Consider the following 22,504-nt stretch of genomic DNA (forward strand, 5'->3'; position numbering starts at 1 on the left):
TTTTGCTTTTTGGCATCATAGTAAATGTGGTCTTAAAAAAAAAAAAAAAAAAAACTCCTTTCGAGACTTCTGCACATGCTCATTGTTATATTTGACAGTCTTTTACATACAAGTATTTTTTCAGCAGGGACTGTGATACTTGTAGACCAGGGAATCCACTTCCACTTAGAGAGGTGAGCTGGACATTGGTGCTTACTACTGTTCCTCATTTGGCACTCTGCCACTTGAACACACACTGCCAGTGCATTCCCCATGATAGCAGGCTGGCCTCCTGTTTTGTATTCAGTTAGTGAAAAAATTGTAGTGGTGTGTTGATACCAGATATCTGTAGTATTCTTTTCTTGTGGGCCTTCCTTCTCTTTTGTAGCACTAGAAGTTTTCTTACTTAAGCAGACTTTGACTGTACCCTGAAGCAGGTGTGATCTATAACGGATACTGTATCTCAGTTTTTCTGATTTTGAGTTAGTTGCAGCCTGGACTTGAGATGCTAACTTGAATTACTAGCGCAGGTATTTTTGTATTCAACAGATGTGTTTTATGAGCGAGAAAACGTTTCTGAAATAGTTTTGACCCAAGTTAAGTAAGTCTGTACAGATCTGCCATTCTAACAGTACACGTTTTTAATAAAAATACTGTAAAAAAAAAAAAAAAAAAGTTTCCAACTAGGCCTCTATAAATGCCGTTTTGCATTTTTTGCATTTTTGATGCATGTGTTTATGCTCTTTTAGTAAGAAAACTCTCTTCCTCATATGTCAAATGGGATACTTTTTCAACTGTTCCCTTTTCTTTTAATGGAATGCCAGATTTAATCAGTACTGTCATAAATGAATTACTTGAGGGGGATGATTTTTATCTTTATATTTTTGGAAAACTTGTATTGAATTAGTCATTGTTCTAACATTTCAATAGGGTCAGAGTGCGTACTCGAGACAGATCAAGCAAGTAGAAGATGATATTCAGCAGCTGCGTAAAAAAATCAATGAACTTACAGGTAGGAGTTTGCTTTTTTGTTTTATTTTAATAACTTTACTGTCCAGGGTAACATAATGTGACAAATCTAAGTATTAATGTAGCCATAAGTAAGTTTCCTGAAGTGTGTGTTACATGCATTTGTGCGTTTTGCAAAATAGCTTACATTTTAGGTTTTACATGATATTTTAAGGATATGAAAAATATTAGGATCTGTTTTTGGGAGTTTATCTCCATTACCAAGAGGCTAAGACCAGCAAGATTTAGCCTGGAAAAAGTCTGAGGTGACCGGATGTCTTTTCTCATTTTCCTGTACTTACAATGCTTAGCTTGTAAGGACCCTGCCCCAGATAGATCACTTTAGACTCACTTTATTATTAGTTGCACTGCTCAACAGTTCAAGGCTTCTGATACTGTTTTTGACCATGTCTTTTGCCGCCATTGCTGTCAGTAAATATTTTGATTTTTCAGTATTTTACAGGTTCTTTCCTTTTTACTCGTATTTCATCATTCTTGAGAGCAGTTTTTTTCTGTAGTGAACTGTTGTAGCTGCAGTCATATTGTATTCCCCATTTAAGCTACTTTTTTGGGGGGCAAAGCTCCAGGCTCCTCCATTTCCATTTTCTTGGAATCAGCAAAGCCTGTATCAACTTTTGGTTTCAGTACTAAACAGTAGCATTCAAGATTCTGACAAGGGCCACAGTGGACAATGGAGACTACTAGAACAGCCACACTCTCAAACGAAGAGGTTTTATCCAGAATGAGTGGTGATACTGAAACACTCCATTGAGGAAAGCAGTCTGCTCCCTGAGGTCTTGCCCTGGTAGCTGCCTTCTGGAGGCAGTTTGGAGTAATCTTCCACCACTAGACTGAGGTTGGCCATCACACACAGCAGATGCGTAATGGACATTGTATCCAGAGGCAATACTATTCCCCTTATAACACCACAAGCTGCAGTCTTTCCTCTCCTGACATTTCACACCATCATAAGGCAGCAGCAGCAACAAGATTATGAGGCATGCAACCTTGTCAGAAAGGGTTAGGCTTTTACTTTGACTTGTTTTACCCCCCCCAGAAAAAAGGACCTCTGGCTAGTCCTTGATTTGTGCAGTCTAAACCAGCAAATACATAAAGAGCCTTTTAATGTGGTAACAACAGAGTCATAGCCGCATTGTGTGTCCAAAGTCTACTGGAGGTGCTCTTTGAACCATCAGGACACATACCTGCACATCATAATTGCCAAGGAGTCTGAAGGTTCCTTTGCTTCTGGATAAGAGACTGTCATATTGGCATTCTGTCTCACTGTAGCCATCAGGTTCACCAAATGCATGCTTTTAGAGGTTGCATGCCCAGGGTATTTTGTTACCTGAGTGGGTGGCTCCTAGATACCCTGAGTGTGAACATTCTTATTATTATTAGGGATTTGCTTCTTAGGCTTTTCCAGTCCTTGCACGTAATAGCGTACTTTGAGTGTGCATCAGCTGGGTGTTTGCATTCAAGCACCTTCATAGGCTGTACTACAGACGCACTCTGTAGAACCTTTCTTTCTTCCATTGGACAAGATCCTGCCCATCCAGTCAGCAGCACTATGCCGAGTTTGTAATGATTCTGTTTCAGTTTCTATCTCTCTTAAGTACAGAACCTCATGGTGTCCCTTCTGTTCATGTTGACTCATGCCAGTTTCATGAGGATCCCTCTGTGGACTGTCAAAGTTCAATGGAATCAAGTTTTGGATCCATTGGATTCTCAGATCAAAATACTTAGAAAGTGAAAAGAGCATTTTGGTTGGTGGACTCGAGCATCTAACCTTTCTGGGGAACATCTAAGCTGGGTGCAGTCTAATCAACAGGCTGATTTAAGCTCTCCCAGTTGATAGTTGTAGGAAAAAAAAGGCAGTTGAGTAAAATTCGGTTAATGGCTAGTAATTGGACTGTATACATGCCAGCAAAGAAGAAATTGGGAGAACCTGAGAGAAAGTCAACCAGAAAAGGAGAAAACTCTGTCTGGGAAGAATCATGTAGTTCAACAAAAATCATTTGAAGTTTCAGTTTTGGTACAGGAAATGGCTTTCAGTAATTTAAGGAAAAATAAATGAAGTGCACTCAGATGTGCCTAAAATGAATGAAACACTGAAGGAGTATATTAAGTCAAATAACAAAAGTCTGGAAAAAAATTTAAAAGAAGCCTTTCCTATCTATTCAGATTACATATAAAATTGCAAAAATCGGAGTCAGAAATGAAGAAAAGCCTGGCTAAGCATGAATCTTCTCAAGAAGAGCTGTTTCAAAAAAAAAAAAAAAAAAAAAAAGTTTGAAGACAGTGTGTGCAGAGAAAACCAGAAATGTTTTGCTGTAGTAGACCGGAAGGAACAGATTGCATTAATTTTATGAAAGTACAAATAAACAACTGGACTGGTATTCCACAGTAGGATTTGTTAATTGAAAGGACACATCCAGGTGTGTGCTCCAAACCTACCCGTGAAAAAACAGCCATGAACAATGAAAGTAAATATGCAGTCATACCAGCAGAGACAGAATTTTGGCAGAAAGGAAAAGTATGAAAAACTAGAGACTGTGTTTGTGGAAGAGAATTATTTCCTGTGCACCAGGCAGAAGAAAAGGAATTATCTGGGCAGTTGGGGATTGTTGAGAAGCATGTGTGAGATTCAAGCTGTTGTAACCAGCCGTCTTCAGAGTATTTTTTCCTGGAGGATCAAATAAATTATTCAATGCAGAACAGGCTAAGGAGAAAATAGTTTATTCGATAAAGGTTGAGTCAACAAGCAGAAATTATTTTTTTTCTCTCTCTCTCCTTTCATTCTGACAACAAATCCCTAGTGTGGACTTTGTTATGGAATCTCATTCCATTGTTCCAAATACAAAAAAAAGCACAGGAGATTAATAGAAGAATCAGGAGTGCCTTAGATTTGAACCAGAGACTGGTGTTGGGAGAAGGATATGATCAGGAAGAAGACCAGTAACAGATGGTGAATAAATGGAGAAACTGTAAAGCCCAAGTCCCAGCCAGTGGATATAGGAATAGATATATGAAATATGGCCTTGCAAGCAAAAGTGGTTGAGAGGGACTGGAATTTTGTTGATTTTTATTAAACTTGTGGTTGAACTATAAATTATATGCCCCACATTGTCAATGTTTAGAAAGACAACTAGGGGAATGGAGAAGCAACTTTCAAGTAAAACAGTGTTTGTTCTGACTAAAATTTGTATAAAACTTATCTGTACTGCAGCTGTCATTAGTACTAATCTGTCCATCCCTCTTCTGGCTCCAATTCTCTTACTCTATTCTACCATGCCCTATCAGCAATGCCTGTACTGTCCTTATGAATTTTTGTCTTAATTTCTTATCTCCCCTCTTCATGTCCATCCTTTGACACCCTTCCTTTTCTACACTCACCATCTCCTTCTACATCCCTACCTTCATCTCCATCAGCATCCCTATCACTTCTACCAATTAATTAAACATCTCTGCACTAACTCAACTATCCTAACCATTTATATAATTTTTCTTCATTGTCAACTGGTCTAACCAGGTTATTATTTCCTTAGGGTATTTTTACATGGGTCAAGGTTGCATATCTCCCATGTACCAATAACATCCTACATAAACTGTATGTCTGTTATTATGAACACTAGTCCTTCTCAAACTTTAAGCTTTGTTTTATATGTTTACATTTTTTTCTTTCAAGGAAGTTGATGATTTTCCACTATAAGTAAAAATAAATAAATAAATTAAAAAAAATCTATGTATACGACTCTGTCGGGAACATCTTGTTAATCCGGTTTTATGTGTTGACTTTTTCCACTATATGTAAAAATGTATGTATAGGACTCTGTTGGCAACATTTTGCTGTTCTGCTTTTCTGCTTTTGCTTCTCAATTTGGTAAAACTTTTATTTCTTCTTTGTATTGGAGTTTTTCTCACCAGGCCTCCACTGAAAATGGGTTTCTTACCCAGTCAGACTTTCCCGGTAACCAAATTGTCAAATAAAAAATAAAAATATAACTTTTTGTGAAACAGTTTTGTATAGTATGCAGACAGGTATTTGAAATATGGTGTGGGGGGCTTTTAGTGACTTTTTTCTTAGCTTTTAGATTTTTTTCTTAGCTTTAAGATATACAGGTTTTACACTAAGATAAGAGGCTGGACATAAGCCAGTTAAAGTTAATATAATGTCATCCTGCACTGCTGGGGTAGGGGTGTAAAGTCTATTAATCATATTAAATTTAGAATTAAGATAATTCCTGTTCTTACAGGGGTAGATGTCTAGCTTGATGTCCTTGGTTTATGCTGTGGACAGTTTTTTTTTTTTCTGGATGAAAGTGCTTATCCTATCTACTTTTTAAATTGTGGATTTAAAGTCTGTATACATTCCCTCACAGGAGAATGTACTGGTGGACTGCTGAGCAGGTCCTTGGAGGACTCTCATGAATCCTCATGAATAGACCCTTTACAAACAAGTCTTCAGAAGAATAAGTCATTGGTGGGAAACACCACAAGTAGATCTTTTTGCTACACTAGAAAACCACAAGCATCCCCTGTTCTGCACCAAGAGTCCTTCCTGCTTAGCAGATGCTTTCTGTTTACAGTGGTCCGGGAGGTTCCTGTATGCCTTCACCCCCTCTACAATTACTTCCAAAAATCCCTCTAAAAGTTCAAAAGGCAGCTTCAAAGCTCTTACTCCTAGCTCCCTTCCGGCCAAGACAGCATTGGTTTCCCCTCCTACTCTACTTGTCAAAGGAAACTATTGGAAAATACTGTTGCTGTTGAGTGAGCAACACTGGGTGAGCAGATCTGGTTGCAAGGTCTGTTTCTCCATCCGTGTCTTGCCCTTCTCATTCTAACTATGTGGATGATAGACTTCTGATTTCTAGAAGGTAACTCTTTGAGGAGGTGGTTCATGGTCTACAGGAAGCCAGAAAACCTACCACCAGAAAATCATATACAGTTAAGTGAAAAAGATTTTCAGTTAGGTGCTTTAAGCAAGCTGGGACTTGTTCTTGTGTCCTCAAATATCACTGTGAATTATTACACTGTGGGCTGGCTTGTTCTTTCATTAAAACCCATTTGACTGCCATTAATGCCTGCTTGCCTTTTGATCCTCCTGTTATGTCCAGGATGGAGTGCAAAATTTTCTTGAGGGGAGTCTTGCATCATATGTCACCTACTAAACCCATGTCTCCTCCCTGGGATCTCAACTTTGTGCTGGAAAAACTTACTTTGCCCCCTTTTGAGCCAGCAGCACCGGAAGACTGTCCTTCTGCTGGCTCTTACCTCTGCATACAAATTATCTGAACTTCAAGCTGCCATACTTATTCCACCCTTCCTCATTTTCCACAGGGACTGAGTGACTCTCGGGGCCAATCCATCATTCATGCCTAAGGTAGTGAATGAGATGTCCCTCAACCAGGCTGTCCACCAGCTTATCCTTTTCTTTAACCCCCAAGTAAGGGAGAAAGAATTCTGCACTCACTAAAAGTTCACAGACATCTAAGGTTGTACCTGGACAAAACAAAAACTGTCAGAAAAACTGACCAACTTTTTGTTTCATTCATGGATTCCAAACTGAGCCCACCCATCTCTAAGCAAAGCATTGCATCTTGGATATTGAAGGCTCTTTCTTTCTGTTGCACACAACATGGGAAAGCCCTGCCTTTCTGCCCAAAATCACATTCCATTTTTGTCAGTGGCTCCCTCTGAGGTATTCCACAAAGATGTAGATTCTAGGTCCATCTTGGAAGCTGCCACCTGCCCTTCTGTGCACACCTTCACCAAGCATTACAAGATTGATGCCTTTTCAAGATCCACACCTGCCTGTGCTAGGTGTGTCCTGTTTGGTCTCCTGGACAGTTCAAACTCCCTTTAGCCAGTCTCCCTCTTCTCTGTCTGCTTCAGCTGTGGGAATCACCTATGTTAAGAGTACTGCAACAGTGATTTCAGTCCGGAAGAAGTACAGTTCTGTAAGAACTTACTACAGCAGTAGATGTCCAGTTGATCACTGTTGCACTATTCCTTCCCCTCTTCTCTTCCCTTCCTCTGATCCTATAGTTTTCTTTCCCTCTGCAAACTATCACCTACTGTATTGCTTTCAGAGGAACTTGCTTACCTTTTTTGAGCTACACTCCTCCTAGCTGATGCCTTTCAGGTCTCTGGCTTGGAGATGGTCTGAGGTACTCGAACATACGTCTGCCAATATACCCTAGTGCATATGAGTTGTGGTCATGCATTGGATGTATGCCTTCAGGAAAGTAAAGCTTTGTTACCCCATGCTGGATGTCAGTGGATGAAAACCCCGTATAATACTATAATTACTATTATGGTAAGTGCTTACATAACTGAACTTTTCCCAGGCATGAACTGATGGAAAGACATTCTGCCACTGAATCCCACCATAGCTTTATCTACAGATACTACATGGTGTAGGTGGTTCTTGGTATGTCGTATTCAACACTTCATCCAGTATTGGATTAACATGGTGCTATTTGTCATGTCTTGGCTGTCTTCTGGGTGCATTATTGAAAATGATATTGCAGTGGAAGGACTGCATGATTTTGAAGAACCTGTCGCATGACATCATGTCTAACATTCCACTGCTAAAGTATAGATTAGTATCCTAGTATAACTGCAATTCAGGCATGCTTACAGTTAGCATAGTGGTATGCCTTCCCAAATATATGGTCTTGTATACTCTACTGTCACTGCAGTGGAAGATATGTATTATGGCTTGCCTGTTAACTACGCACCATACTGGTTTGTTTCCTGAGCTTTGAGTGTGCACAAGTCAGATGGGGGGGGATGATTTTCTGAATTCTTGCTTTCTGGAATCATCACTTTCATCGCTACTGACTCCACAAGCTTTGCAAGTGGAACTCCATGCAGATTGGCATGCCAGTATTTGGATAGATCTCTTGCCGTGTCTGCTTCTCCTATGGAGAGCTCACTTGATCCTTTGGTTGTATCATGTGCACATTCAGTGCCAGTGTCATCAGAGGGATACTGGTTAGGCATGAGCAAATGCACAGATTTCACTGCTGAGAAAGTTTCATTGACTGAGATGGAAAATGTCTGCCTGTTTTGGCCATCCATGGCAAGGAGTGCATACTGCTGTGGTACCTGCACCAGAAGCAAGTTGTTTTCGTTATCGCTTTTAGTCCTTCCAGTGTCCAGCATCTCATAGGATGGTGTGGTAGAGCCCTTTGTGATGTGCTAATCGGAAATTGGCTTTATCACTGCCACTGTCACAGGTAGATTGTTTATGGCATAATTGTGTTAGTGCAGCGATGTTCATCGTGTTTCACTGTTGCAGTCATGACTGTAGGGTTCTTCCCTGCCGGCAGGCAGTCCTCGGTCGGCCAGAATCCCAAAGTCTGGGTCCGGCGTCGGCTGTTCAACCATGCTCCCTGACGTCAGAGCGTCGGGAGTACAAAGCTGACAGCCGACGCCATCTTCTCCAGTCTTTCTTGCCGTGCAGTGATGGCAGTTCGCAAGTGCCGGTCGGCTGACTCCTGACAATTTTTTCTGATAAACTTCAGTCCGAAGACTTTCTTCTCCACTCAAAGCTAAGTACCCGTTGAAACTTTTCTTGCTCCAGTCCGATGTCAGAAAAAGTTAATAATTGTATTTCATGTGGGAAGCAAATACCTCATAAGGATTTTCATTCTTACTGTATTCCTTGCTTAGGCCCTGACCACGACGTAGCTAGTTGTCGGTTTTGTGCTAGATTCAATCAACGTACAATTAAACGAAGGTACGATTTTGCTTTTCATTACTTCGGTAGGCGCTTTAACTACAAAATGTTGTTGGATACGGTTCCGGCTACCGGGGTTCGCAAACGACGCAAGGATAAAGACAAGCCTCCGAGGTCCAAATCTGATGATAGTGCACAAACGGAGCCAGCTTCAGGTTCGGCCGTCGTCAGTGAGGCGCTTTTGCAGCCCCTGTCGTCGGCCATTTCAGAACCAATGGCCGAAACGGACTCTCATGAGGAGCCAACCAGGCCTTTAAATATTTCTATTGCAGGACCTTCGGACAATGCTCCTTCGGATGGGTCCGGAGCCGCTGTGCATGTACCGGCTTCCGAAGGGGTTTTCAGGCCTACTCAGCTTCTAATAAAGGCAAAAACTCATTCTAAATCAAAGACTGCAACACAGGCCTCTTCTGAACTGGCTCCCAAGTCACAGAAGCAGTTACTTAAGATGGCGGAGGATTTACTTACTATGATTAGGGGTTCTCATCCCCCTCCAGATAAAAGGCCAAGGCAGGATGATTATTATGATTCCTCTGATCAGGCTTCTGTTTCTTCTTCTGACCAGGAATATTCTTTCCCTCCTTATGAGGATTCTGATGCTGAGGAATCCTTTCCTTCAGCTTCTCCCCCTGAGGATTTCTCTTTTGGGGAAACTTTGCATGAAATGAGGAAACATTTCCACTGGGAAGGACAGGAGTATTCGGAATCTAAGAAAAGACTAAGGGATTTTCTTCTTCTTCCCCAACATAGACCCTTGGCTATTCCTCCTGTTTTGGATATTGTGGATAATGCTTTCTCGGAGGCTAACTTAACCCCTGACTCTTTCCTCCTGCTCCTGTCAAGCCTGATAGATATTACAGGGTTCCTGATTCCCACCAGTTTTTATACAAGAACCCTTCTGCTGACCCTGAAACCATTTCTCAGGGTCCTAAGGGAATTAAGGCTGCTTCTGCCAAAAATCCCATTCCCACTGAAAAGGATTCTAGATCTTTAGAAAGATGGATCAAAAAAGTGTACACTTCCGCTACTTTGTCCATTAGGGCTTTAAACTGTCAGTTTCATATGCTGAAATACCAGCAATTTCTCATCTGTTTTAAAACAAAAGCTTACTTCCATTTCTGCCTGTGCAGATAAGGAATTACATGACTTATTGCATGCCACTGAGCAAGTTGGGAAGCATGGTTTACACTGTGGATTTGATGCCTTGGAGGCTTCTTCTTGGGCTGCGGCCTCCGGCACAGTCATTAGAAGGCATGCATGGCTAAAGGAACAAAATTTGCCGGAACAAGTAAATTATTGGATGCTCCTGTTCAGCATAATGTCTTGTTTGGATCAAAAGCTGAAGAGGTGATTAAAAAGATGGAGGATAAGGCGAAATCCATGCAAACAGTTAAAGATTTCCTACAGGTACAGCCACCAAGGTTTAGCAGAAATTGGCCTTCTAAAAATTGATCCTTTCCCACTTCAGATAGGCCTCAGAGGGGTAGATATAGATGCTCCAGAGGAAGGCCTCAAACACACAAGCTTCTTATAGATCAAGACAGTGGACTGCTTCCACCCCTAGGGGAGGAGAGGACAGGTCTCAAACTCATAGGAAATGAACTCAATGACTCCCCTCTGTTGGGCTGCAGGAACTTCTTGCCTGGAAGCCCCTCTCGGAGGAAAACTCTCTCTTTTTTTTTTTTTTTTTTTTTATCAAAATTGGACTCATATAACCCAAGACAAGTGGGTTCTGGATGTGGTTTTAAGAGGTTACAAATTCCATTTTCATACCCTGCCAAGGCCGAGCAGATGGCCAGACCTTCCAAAACATCAATGGACAGAGGCCTTAAACCAGATGGAAGCTCTTTTGGCTATGAAAGCTTTAGAACTGGTTCCACTTTCAGAGATGGGGACAAGGTTTTTACTCCAGGCTCTTTCTAGTCCCCAGGAAGCAAAACTCATGGAGACCCATTCTGGATCTGTCAGTCTTGAACACCTTTCTAGAGATTCCAAAATTCAAGATGCTTACTTTACAGCAGCTACTTCCAATGCTGTCCAAAGATGCATGGATGGCAACTTTGGATTTAAAGGAGGCATATTTACACATTTCCATCAGGCAGGAACGCAGAAAATACCTCCGGTTCAAAGCCGGATCGAGGCGCTTTCAATTCTCTGCGCTGCCCTTTGGATTGTCTACTGCACCCAGGGTCTTCACCAAATGCCTGGCTCCAGTAGTAGCTTACTGCAGACTCAAGGGAATTCAAATTTACCCTTATCTGGACGATTGTCTAATTCAGGCAGACAGCAAGGATGTCTTACTCCAGCATCTAGAATTTGTACAGAACCTCCTCAAGTTCCTGGGATTCTCTGTAAACATAAAGTCAAATTTGATACCATCACAACAGATAACTTTTCTGGGTGCTCTTCTAAACACCACAACCCAGATGGCATTTCTGACATCCAAAAAACAATTACAGCTGGCTTCAACTTTCAAAACCTTGGCAACCTTAACCCAGCTATCTGCAAGGAGATTCCTGCAGGCTTTGGGTTACATGGCCTCCTGCATCCTTCTCGTACCATATGCAAGACTACACATGAGGAAAATACAGTGGTACCTAAAAAGTGTATGGTCTCAGCATTGCCACAGTTTAGACATACTGATCTCCGTCCTGCCTTGCCTTCAAAAGGAATTTCTTTGGTGGTCCAGGGCATGTACTCTAAACAAAGAGAAACCCTTCTGTCTGCCTCCTGCCACTCAGATTCTAACCACGGACGCCTCGGATTATGCTTGGGGAGCCCATTTTCAGGGAAACTGTCTGCAGGGCCTTTGGACAAAGGATCAGAAGCACCTGCATATCAATTTAAAGGAAATGTTAGCCATTCAGAAAGCTCTAATGGCCTTCAGGAATCTTCTACAACCAGGACAACTACTAATACGGACAGACAACACCACAGTTATGTGGTACATAAACAAGCAAGGGGGATCTCATTCCTATCCCCTTTGCAGACTAGCCATGGATCTATGGAACACAGCTCTAGCTTGCAATCTGGACCTTCAAGCTCAGTTTCTACCAGGGAAGCTGAACTTCCTGGCAGACAGTCTGAGTAGAAACCTTTCGGATCCACACGAGTGGATGCTGGACACCAAAATATTCAGGATGATAACAGCAGTCTGCGGATGTCCTCACATAGACCTTTTTGCATCCCATCTCAATCATCAACTACAGAATTTTTGCACCAGGATTTTCCACAAAGAAGCTTGGAAAGTGGAAAGTGGATGCCCTATCATTCAGTTGGAGGAACCTCTCGGGATATGCCTTTCCACCTCTTCCTCTTCTTCCATGGGTATTATTAAAGATAAAACAGGACAAGCCCAAGATGATAATCTTGCTGGCCCCAAATTGGCCTCGACAGTTTTGGTACTCTACTCTGAAAAACCTATGTCTGGAGCCCCCTTGGATTTTACCTCAGTCTCCGAACCTTCTGTCCCAACATCAGGGTCAGGTTCTACACTCTCATGTCAGATCTCTCAGCCTGGCGGCCTGGTTAATCCAGGGCCTTTGATTTCTTCTTTCCTACCCAAGCAGGTTATGGATGTCATTTTAGAAGCCAGACGTCCTAGCACTAGAAAATCTTATGCAGGAAAATGGAAAAGATTTTGTTCCTGGATGCAGGCTCAGGATTCTGATCCTCTTCTTCCGAACATTTCTTTAATTTTACTTTACTTGTCAGATCTCTTAAATAAGGGTCTCTCTTTCTCTTCCATTAAAATACATGCCTCTGCTATTTCTGCTCATTATAATACAGACCCTCCAATATTTTCCCACCAGCTCATGAGACAGTTTCTCAGAGGAGCTAAGAACTTAAGACCTCCTAGATCTCCTCCCATTCCTGCTTGGGATCTCAACTATGTTTTGGAAAAACTAACCTTGCCTCCTTTTGAGCCTGCCGCCTCTTCTGACATCAAGTTTTTATCTTGGAAGACAGCTATCCTGTTGGCCCTAACCTCTGCCAGGAGAGTTTCAGAGTTACAAGCTCTTATGGCTGTGGAGCCTTATATTATTTTTCATCAAGACAGGGTGTCTTTGAGGACTAATCCTACTTTCATGCTTAAGGTGGTTTCCAAAGTGGCTTTAAATCAAACTATCCACTTGCTTACTTTTTTCCCCCACTCCTTAAAATAAAGGGGAAAGGATCTTACATTCCTTGGATGTACACAGACAACTATGTTTTTACCTGGACAGAACCAAGGACATCAGAAAATCAGAACAATTGTTTGTTTCTTATGCTTCAAGTTCCCAAGGTAAAGCCATTTCAAAACAGACCATTTCTAAATGGATTGCTCATGGAATCAGATTTTGTTATTCGCACCATGGAAAGCAAATCCCAGGGAGTATACGGACTCATTCCACCAGAGCTGCTGCCACTTCTGCGGCCTTCCTCAGGGGAGTTCCTACCAAAGATATTTTGGAAGCTGCAACTTGGAGTTTAGTGCATACTTTTTCTAAGCACTACAATTTACCTCTCTACTCCAAGTCTAGGACAGGCTTTGCCTCTGCAGTCTTGCAGGGCCTTTTAGCCGACCCTTCTTCTTTATGACCACCTCCCTTTCTTTCAGCTTTGGGATTTTACCCTACAGTCATGACTGCAACAGTGAAACACGATGGACATAGTACAGTTGTGTACACCTACCATAAATGTAGATGTTCGAGTGTCTTCACTGTTGCAGTCTGGGTTTCCCTCCCTCCTGTCCCCTCTTATTTTTACTTTTGTGTGGTTCCTTTTTTCACCATTCTTCTGAGGTGTATTTGCAATGGATATGGGACCTTTCTCATTTTGGGACTCCTGACATCTGGGGCAAGAAAAACTGGAGAAGATGGCGTCGGCTGTCAGCTTTGTACTCCTGACGCTCTGACGTCAGGGAGCATGGTTGAACAGCCGACGCCAGACCCAGACTTTGGGATTCTGGCCGACCGAGGACTGCCTGCCGGCAGGGGAGAACCCTACAGTCATGACTGCAACAGTGAAGACACTCTAACATCTACATTTATGGTAGGTGTACACAACTGTACTTTATCTGGCTTACTGCTGCTTTCAACACCGTTGTCCAGTACTGCTGCTTTTTTTTGTGTCAGCAAGTGAAAGTTTATTCTCAGTCAGATTCTGTATCTTCTATTATGAGGATTTCCGTATCGGACTCCTTGTAGTCATTTGTATCATTGTCACGATCATACTCCAGCAGCTCTGCAGTAGCTTGATGTCCATGGTTCAGTTGTTTTCTCTGAACATGGTAGTCCCTCTCAAGATATCAAGTGAATGTTCAGTGACTTTTCAACATTATTTGTAATGCTGGCTACAGCAGAAGGCTTTAAGTAACTGTGTACATGGACATTGATTAAACCCACTACAAGTAAAACTGTGTAGTATTCATACCACAGTAAACTGAGATCGTTATACCTTTTAAAACAGCAGCCTAACCAATATGTTACATTTGTAATCCAAATAACTATTTATAAATGTAACAACTCTCCCAGCAAAAGTTGAACAGTAGTGTGTATTGCTGATGCACATTAAGACATACTGACAGATTTTTATACTTTGCACAATCATTTGAAAATCTAAAAACATACATATGTATCCACTACCTTTTTATGTGGCACAGAGCAAAATATAATGCAAACTCAGGGGCATTCTGTTCAGTCATTGCCAGTTTTCACTTTTGCACACAAACACCAGCAAAAAGGAAATATTCAAGCTAACTTCTTTATAATATAAAGTAATCATAGAAAGCAACAAATATGTAATAAAAAATAACTACATCATGGAAATGATTTGCAGAAATTCTTAGCAGTAAGTGACAGTGAATTAAAACTAAGGCATGTTCTTGCATATTTATAGATCACCTTAACTGATTTTAGCTAATGAAGAAAAACTTGCCAGATGTGAATACAAGAAGCTGGTATAGCTATAGAATACTCTGTCCACATTTGACAGATAACTGCATGTATAGTAATTGCTTTCCTTTTACCCACATTTCTGCATCCCATCCTTCCACATATTCGCCTGTCCTGCAAAATTTGATGCAATATATTATAAAACCTCATTATTTGAGCATTGTGACTGCAAATTTCGAGTTAATTTAAAACTTAAAAAAAAGTTTATTAAAAATTATACAGCAAAAGTATTGATAGACCTTTTTAGCTAAACAGAACTCTCTCACATTGAAAACAGACTTGCTGTGAGCAACAGTAAAGTTCTCTTCCCTTTGTCAACACTAAGCCCTTCAGCATTGAGAAAGCATACATTTTTGGTTTTGATCCTTCTTAGAAGTTAGCCATACCATATTCCTTCAGTGCCAGAGGCTCTCTAATCTTGAGCTTTGTTTGGGGTTGAGTCCCTGTGTGCTTTAATGGGAATACTGCCTTAACTGTGACAACATTGTTTTCTTAGGGTTCAATTTCCATTCCAGACCAGCGAACGTTCTTGTATCTTTACCCATCTTGCTTGGTGGTTTTCTAAGGAGATATTCTAGAGTCTTTTACTGGGATGTGTATAGACTCATGCTTAGTGTTGCCCTCCCACCAGCTCTGCCTGTTTTGGTAGAATTACACACAGCATGATACTATGAGCTTAGGTGATTGCTTCTCATATCCTAAGAAGCAACAGGATCATCTCTTTCCCTATGTGCCTGTTGTTATAGGGTTAGTTCCTGCTTTCTCAGAACTGTCTTAACATTCATCAACTAAACCCTAGTTTCGGTAGCACCAGGGTCATATTTCACAGTATGTCTGTTGCTGTGGGGCTAGTTCATGTCTTTATTTCCTTGGAATAGTGTTTGACTTTTTAGGATCTCACTTGCTGTGTGTTGTCAGTTTAGGACTTTATTTTTGGTATTGGATTTCCCTGAATTCTGGGATTTGATCCTGAACAGAACAGAACTGCTACTCTGTTCTCCTTCTCACCACCTCTGTTCTGACTTCATTGCAAGTAGTTTTCAAATCTCAGTACAGTTCTTATTAGTGTAGATAATTTGATAACACATTTAACTGTTAATACTTAACTATTTGAGTATTATTTCCTCTTTAAGCATCCATTTAAATGTGTCCTTCCTTGTCCAGGAGTGGTATCACTGATTCCTGTCTGTGTTTGATGGTATGGGTCTTAAACTAGGTTTTCTGATTTCATGTGTTTTGGACTGTTGCCTATTCAGTCAGCTAGTAAGGTGCAGAGTGTTTTTTCTAGTAATTTAATAATTGTGTTTATATTAGTTTCCTTCTCATCTACTGTTTTTTCTTCACATGCCGAGTTATAAATTCTTCTTGAAGCCTGATTTGCAGTTACATTTTACAGGGAAGTTTACCAGCCTTACAGTCTTTCCCATTTTGGCTTCTTCTAAGCAGCTGATCCATTTCCATTTAGGCCCTGTTGTGTTGGATTTTTCCATGTTTCCTATTCCTCTTAACATCCTCCTTGTATGCAACAGAAGTTGATTCTGTATTTGTAAGTATGACTGGGTTAGGATCAGTTTGTTTTTTCTTAATATGAGGTATCTGTAGTTTAATCGTGGCCATTTGCTTCATTCCTGCCCTGAACAGAGGCACAATTTGTCTGCACTCTGCAACTTATAGTTTATAGAAAATGGTTACCTATATTCGCAACAGTAACATTGCTCTGCTCATGCTGCACAATACGTACAGCATTGCACATTGAATCATGCTAATATTATGCAAATATTGAAACATTTTGCAACATGCAAAAGTGATTTCCTGGTTCATTTCTGTGAAGCAGCTTGTTCAGGTTTATCTCGAAACACTTTGCATTTACCAGCTTTGAATTCAATTTTATCTGCTTTACTGCTCAGCCTTTATATATTAAAAGAACTCACAATTGCCTGACTTCTGTTACAGCACAGTTAGCATGAGTATGTTGCAGGATTTCTCAATACATTCTTTTCATGAAAGTACCTTAGTAAATTTAGTAGTCCATTTCTCTTCCACTCCAGCAGTAAAACAGCTTGCAAAAAATAGTGTCTGTGGTTACTACCGCGTTACTTTCAGCACATTTTCACACTTTTTTGTTATTGCTTGCAGCAAACTGAAATACATTACTCTTGTCACTTCTACTAACCAGTCAGTCAGAGTAGCAGTTAATATTCAGAGTGACTGTGTGTATTTGAGTTATTGTTAGCAGTAAGTGGAAGTATATAACAATATGGAGTATTGACTGTCTTTCATTGCTATGGGAGTAGGACCATACTGTTCAGTATTGTCAGTGTGATGCAGTGCATTATGTAAAGATTACTGTACCCAGAAAATGGGGGTGGATAAGATGGACACCTTTTATTTCAGCAGTTACGAATATTAATATTTGTATGTTAATTGTAATACCTCAAGAGCAGTAGCTGTTTCTGTACACAGCGTGATGTCCTCTGCAAGCTTACCTGATTTGGTACAGCTGCACTGCAAAAAACAGTGTGAAATGTACATTCCATGAGTTATTGATGATCAGTGCAGAATATGGAAAATGTATCCTATCGTTGCAGCTTGATGTTCTTCATTCCACATTGCTGCAGTCCTAACTATTGGGTAGTCCGCTGTCCAGTCGGCCCGAATACCAAAGTATATGGCTGACGTCGGTCAGGGCGCATTAGACTGACGTCAGTACGTCAGGGTACTAATGCGCATGACCGACGTCATATCCTCAGTCTTTTTTGCCGCATGGTCCGATGCAGAAGCAATTTTGCGAGTGCAGGTTGGCGTTCTGAAAGTTTCTGAAGCCAGAGTTTCAGACCGAATCAAAGTTGGCTAAGTACCCCGTTGGGGAATATTTTGGTTTTTCTTGCCTCAGTATTTAACGGATGTCAGAAAAAGTGAATAACTGTATTTCTTGTGGGAAACAGATACCTCATAGGGATTACCATACTTTGTGTATTCCTTGTTTAGGGCCTGAGCACGGCGTTGTTGGATGCGCTCTTGTGCTAGATTTAACAAACGCACTATTAAGAGAAGGTTAGACTGTGCCAGGTTAGTGTTTGGGAAGCGTTGTAATTATAAAATGCCGTCGGATGCTCCGGCCGCTTCGCTAAAAAGCGCAAGGACAAAACAGCAACGCCTAGAGTGGGGAACCGACAGTCCTAGGCGTCGGTTCTTTAGAAGGCTCAGTGGAGCGGAGGTTTTGCCAGGTGTTTCTTTGGAGTCTCAGGGAGAGACTTTACTGTTACAGGATGTATCCTCTCAGGAAGTAGGCCAGGCTGAGGGGGCTTCTCAGGTGGCTGTTCTTCCCTCTCTTCCTAAGGTGGTCAGAGCCTCCCCTTCTGTTTCCAAGCCTTCTTTGAGGGGCAGGCGAGTTTTGCTTCAGTAGGGGTTTCTCCTAGTACTTCAGGGTCTTTGCCTAAGAAACATATGCTTAAAATGGCAGAGGATTTGATTACTATGATAAGAGGTTCTATGCCCCCTCCTGATAAGAGGCCTAGGGTGGAATCTGAGTTTGAGAGTTTTGAGCAATGCTCGGAGGCTTCTGAGTCTTCGGCTGAAGACTTGCAGGAGTACCCTCCTTATTCTGATTCTGATGTGGATGATTCTACTCCTTCAGCTTCCCCTCCTGAGGATTTTTCATTTTCAGAGACTCTGCATTCCATGAGGGAGCATTTTAAATGGGAAGGTCAAGATTTCTCTGATTCCAGGAAAAGGCTTAGGGAATTCTTGTTTTACCCCAGCACAGGCCTTTAGCTATACCTCCTGTTTTGAATGTGGTGGAAGATGTTTTGCAGAGGCTTCCCTGAATCCAGATTCTTTGCCTCCTGCCCCAGTTAAACCGGATAGGTATTATAGGGTGCCTGAAGCTCATAAGTATCTTTTAAGAGTCCCAGGGCAGACCCGAAACTGTCTCTCAGGGGCCTAAAGGTGTGAAGGCCTCAGTTGTTAAAAATCCTGTCCCTCCTGATAAAGAGGCAAGGGCTTTGGATAGATGGGGAAAGAAAGTGTATACTTCTTCCACTTTAGCCATGAGGCGTTGAATTGTCAGTTTCACATGTTAAAATATCAAATTTTTTCTTTCACAGTTGAAATCTAAGGTGGATGCTCTGGCGGAAGGTATTGAGTGTAAAGAGTTGCAGGATTTAGTTCATGTGTCTGAACAAGTGGGTAAACATTCCCTGCAATGTGGTTTTGATGCTGTGCAGGCCTCCTCCAGGGTGGCTGCCACTGGTTCTGTTCTTCGTAGGCACGCCTGGTTGAGAGATCAGAACTTAGCTGAGCATGTTAAGACAAGGATTTTGGATGCTCCTTTACAGTCTGATGTGTTGTTTGGTTCGCCTGTGGAAGCAGTTTTAAAGAAGATGGAGGACAAGGCTAAGTCTATGCAAGCTGTTAAGGATTTTTTGCAGGTGCAGCCTCCGAAGTTTAGTAGAAATTGGCCTGCTAAGGGATGGACTTATCCTGCTTATGATTCCCAGTCTAGGGGTAGGTCTAGGCGTGGTAGGGGCAGAGCTCAAGGTGCTTTTAGGCCTAGGACAGGGAGTTCACCTGCTCAGACTTCTGGTGAGGGCAGGGGTCAGTCCTTTCGTAAGCAGACCCAATGACCTGCCTTTTCAGCTGCCAGTGCCTTCTCGCCTGGCGGCACCTCTAGGAGGAAGACTGTCTCTTTTCAAAGAAAATTGGGATTTAATTACCCAAGACAAATGGGTTCTGGATATCATTCACCACGGTTACAGGTTTTATTTCCATACCTTGCCTCCTTTCAAAGGCATGCCAGACATTCCTCCTCTACAAAGACAAGAGGCTCACAAGCAAATTTCTCAGTTACTCCAAATAGGGGCCATTCAGCCGGTTCCTGTGCCAGAAAGGGGCCTAGGATTTTATTCTCGCCTGTTCCTAGTACCAAAGAAGGGGAACACGTGGAGACCAATCTTGGATTTATCTATCCTCAACACTTATCTGGACATTCCCAAGTTCAAAATGTTGACGTTACAACAGCTTTTACCTCTGCTGGGCAAGGATCACTGGATGGTAACTTTAGATCTCAAGGAAGCTTACCTTCATGTGCCTATAAGACTACGTTGCAGAAAGTATCTGCGTTTTCGAGCTGGAAATTCTCATTATCAGTTCTCTGCATTGCCCTTTGGCTTATCTACTGCCCAGAGTATTCACAAAGGTTCTGGCTCCAGTGATAGCTTACTTCAGGCTAAAAGGAATTCAAATCTATCCTTACTTGGACGATTGCCTGATTCTGGCTCAAGAAAAGGAAGACCTTCTACAGCATTTGGAATATGTCATAGCAGTGCTAAGTTGCCTAGGGTATTCTGTGAGCGAAATAAAGTCCAGTCTAGTACCCTCTCAAGACATGTGCTTTCTGGGTGTGAGACTGAATACAGCAGCCCAGATGGCCTTTTTAACCCCGGACAAACAAAAGAATCTTTCCAGTTACTTCCATCAACTATCTCTTCAGTCCGGGCTGACTGCAAGGACAGTCCTTCAAGCCTTAGGGTTCATGGCATCTTGTATTCTGGTGCTTCCCAATGCCAAACTGCATATGAGGAAGCTACAATGGTATCTCAAAAATCTATGGACACAGCACTGCCAGGATTTGGACACTGTCATTCAAATAATACCTTGCATTCAAAAGGAATTTTTGTGGTGGGCTCAGGAATGTCACCTAAACAAGGGACTCTGTGACCCGGCCAGAGGCGAGTCAGATTCTAACGACAGATGCCTCAGACATTGCTTGGGAGCTCATCTAAATGGAAAGTGGATACAAGACAAGTGGCCTGCCAGACTACAGCATCTACATATCAACTTGAAGGAGATGTTAGCAGTCCAGTTTGCATTAATGGCTTTCAAGGAGTTACTTCTTCCAGGGCAGGTGTTGATTCTAACAGACAACACAACTGTCATGTGGTACATCAACAAACAAGGGGAACACATTCTTACCCATTGTGCAGGCAAGCAATGATTTTATGGGAGACTGCGCTAAGCTTGCAACTAACTCTTCAGGCAAGGTTTCTGCCGGAGCACAGAACTCCTTAGCAGATGTGTTAAGCAGACAAATCATGGATCCCCACAGTGGAAACTGGATCTTCATGTATTTCAAAAGTTGACAGTGTCCTGGGGAACTCCAGACATAGATCTGTTCGCTTCTCCACTAAACCACCAGCTGCCAAAGTTTTGCACACAGGTTTCATCACACAGCTTGGAAAGTGGATGCTCTTTCTTTCAGTTGGAAAAATCTTCATGTGTATGCGTTTCCACCTCTGCCTCTTCTTCCAAAGGTGCTTCTAAAGGTCAGACAAGACAAGCCAAGGATGATTTTAATAGCTCCAGATTGGCCTCGGCAGCACTGGTACCCATTACTGAGGAATCTGGTAAAGAAGCCTCCATGGCCTTTACCCTTGATTCCACATCTGTTGTCTCAGAAGGGCGGTCGTCTGCTCAATGTCAAGCTTCACTCTCTTCATCTAACAGCCTGGCATATTCTGTTTTGAAAGAGCAGGTCTCAACTTCCTCGACAAGTTTTAAATGTGATTATGGAAGCCAGAAGACCTAGTACAAGGAAAGTGTCATGAAAAATGGAAGAGATTTTTATTTTGGACTGCAGCAAAGAATTTGGAGATTTCAGAGCCTAATTTGAGTGTGGCTCTTCAATATCTTACTGAGTTATTGGACAAAGGTTTGTCTTTCTCTTCCATTAAGATTCATGCTGCAGCAATTTCAGCTCACTATGATTGTGACCCACCATTGTTTTCACATCCTTTGTTCAAGCAATTTCTTAGAGGGGCAAAGAATATAAGACCCCCATGAGCTCCTACTCCTGCTTGGGATCTCAATTTTGTGTTGGAGAAACTTACTCTACAACCTTTTGAGCCTCTGGCTACTGCTGAACTGAAATACTTGTCATGGAAGACTGCTTTTTGTTGGCCATTACTTCTGCAAGAAGGGTTTCTGAGTTACAGGCCCTTATGGCGGTTGAGCCTTTTTGATTTTTCATAAGGATAGGGTATCATTACGTACTAATCCTTCCTTTATGCCTAAAGTGGTTTCTAGTGTGGCTTTAAACCAAACTATTCATTTGCCTACTTTTATGCAGATCCCCAAAATAAAGGGGAAAAGATTTTGCACACTTTAGATGTACACAGGCAATTGCGTTATTATTTGAGCAGGACTAAGGATTTTAGGCAGTCTCCGCAGTTGTTTGTTTCTTTTGCTTTGAGTTCTCAGGGCAAGCCTGTATCAAAACAAACTATTTCTAGGTGGATTGGGTTTTGCATTGCATTTTGTTATTCCCATCATGGCAAGGAGATTCCAGCTGGGATTAGGCCTCATTCCACTAGGGCTACTGCCACTTCAACAGCTTTTTAAGGGGTGGCAACTAAGGATATTTTGGAGGCAGCTACTTGGAGTTCAGTGCATACTTTCTCTAAGCATTACCACCTTCCTCTCTACTCTAAGTCTAGGGCTGGTTTGCCACAGCTATTTTGCAAGGCATGTTATCAGCTCCTGCTTCCTTATGATTTGCCAGCCTCCCTTACCTCTGCTTTGGGATTCTACCCAATAGTTAGGACTGCAGCATTGTGGAATGAAGAACATAGTACAGTTTTGTACCTACCATAAATGTAGATGTTCGAGGATCCACATTGCTGCAGTCAATTTACCCTCCCTCCTTCCCTCTGTGTTTAGGGGTGGTTGTGTAGGTGGGGTTATATTCTGCTAATTTTGTATATTTTGTATATATATATATATATATTTTGATGCAGATATGTTGGGAGTTTTTGGTTTTGGCCTTATCTTTTCAGGG

General features: G+C 41.7%; 1 protein-coding gene across 2 annotated transcripts in view; it reads left to right on the top strand.

The window, feature by feature from the left end:
• Positions 1 to 22,504, top strand: part of LOC122815755 (26S proteasome regulatory subunit 7-like) — a 435,881-nt gene that overhangs the window by 111,206 nt on the left and 302,171 nt on the right. For both annotated transcript variants that reach the window (XM_044088518.1, XM_044088517.1), the window contains exon 3: positions 910 to 991. In XM_044088518.1, the coding sequence (XP_043944453.1) occupies positions 910 to 991 (82 nt within the window). The remainder of the gene's footprint in view (positions 1 to 909; positions 992 to 22,504) is intronic.

This window comes from Protopterus annectens, chromosome 11.part0 (assembly GCF_019279795.1).
Source record: "Protopterus annectens isolate FY-2018-M chromosome 11.part0, PAN1.0, whole genome shotgun sequence".
NCBI classification, from domain to species: Eukaryota; Metazoa; Chordata; order Ceratodontiformes; family Protopteridae; genus Protopterus; species Protopterus annectens.